Source organism: Condylura cristata, unplaced genomic scaffold, assembly GCF_000260355.1.
Source record: "Condylura cristata isolate star-nosed mole 26May11 unplaced genomic scaffold, ConCri1.0 scaffold00024, whole genome shotgun sequence".
NCBI lineage: Eukaryota > Metazoa > Chordata > Mammalia > Eulipotyphla > Talpidae > Condylura > Condylura cristata.
In genome coordinates, this window is record NW_004567125.1 from 33,054,653 (window position 1) to 33,055,955 (window position 1,303).

Genomic DNA, 1,303 nt, shown 5'->3' on the forward strand with positions numbered 1-1,303 from the left:
GTGCAGGGGCAGTGTGCCCCTTCAGGCAGGAAACTGGGCTCAAGAGGGAAACTTGGCCTAGGGAGCTGGACTTCCTGCTCAAGGCTTCTCAATGCTTCCTCCTTAGCCCTAGACTGAGGTTCCCCATTTCAGAGCCAGGAGTGATCCCTCCTCCAACTGTGCTCACATGTGACAGAGGACAAAGGGGCCAGTGCCAGGGAGTGCTCACAGGGGAATACAGTTTCATAAGGAAACTCAGGCCAACAGGCTCCATGCCTTCCTGCTCTGTGGTGTGACAACCCAGGAAAGCACATCTGGGCAGATCCCTGGCAGGCCTCACTCTTTGGGAACCCGAGAATCACCCAGTCCTCCTCACGTATCACCCCCATCTCCACATAGGACATCAGCTCCATCCCCAGCTCCAGGACAGCCCCACGGTGTCCTCCAGGGCCTCTACCTGTGCACTGCTTCAGGTCCTTCGGGTTGAGTTCAAAGCCAGGCTGGCACTTGCAGGTGTAGCTGCCCTGGGTGTAGTTGCAGATGCTGCGGCTTTTACATATTATAGGGTTCTGCTTGCATTCTTCCATGTCTGCAAGGGGAAGGAAAGGGTGATAGGGAACTATGGCTGTGGGCAGCTGCTAAGGCTGGGAGTCAGTCATATTTCCTGCCATAGAAACAACCAGAAGGCTCTCTGAATACTCCTCAGTGGGTGGGTGTATTTTCTTACTCACGTGGAGCCATTCTAGAGGTGAGGTGGTGACCTAGATGCTTTGTTATCTGGTGTGTCTAGAGTGGCCTGAGCCCTCCATGTCTGACAGCCGCTCTGCCTCCCCTCAGTTCCCAGGTGGCGCAGGCATATTGAGACACCTATGTGCCAGCCTGGGGTTTTGGACAAAGACCCACTGACACCACTGGGGAAGTGAGTGGAAGGGAAATGCTGCTTTCCAGTGAGGGCCATCTTGAGGGTCAGTGATGGCCTGTCTTACTTTCCCAGGATGCTGCTCACTGACTGAGTTCTCCTTGGAATTCAGGCGAATCTGCAGGTCAGTGCTCCTCCACGAGCTCTATTGAGACTCCAGCTCTGTGGAGATGGGCATGGACCCATCAGAGTCAGGACCCTCAATGAGCTTGCAGAAAGAGTTAGAGAGACAGGAGAAGATGCCAGCGAGGCCAGAACCACCTGGTCAGTGGGTACCAGGCTGAGATGGCTGGGGGCTGGCACCAGGCAGGCAGCCTTGGGTAACAAAGATGCTTTTCTTGATCGTCATAAAAAATCTCCTTGCTAGCAGGTTATAAAATCAACACACAAAAGTCAGAGGCTTTC

At 54.2% G+C, this 1,303-nt stretch overlaps 1 protein-coding gene across 1 annotated transcript in view; it reads right to left on the reverse strand.

Moving 5' to 3' along the window:
* LOC101630236 (EGF-like module-containing mucin-like hormone receptor-like 2) overlaps positions 1 to 1,303 on the reverse strand; it is a 47,762-nt gene that overhangs the window by 38,966 nt on the left and 7,493 nt on the right. Inside the window, exon 4 of the mRNA XM_004688227.2 lies at positions 439 to 568. Coding sequence (XP_004688284.1) covers positions 439 to 568 — 130 coding nt within the window. The remainder of the gene's footprint in view (positions 1 to 438; positions 569 to 1,303) is intronic.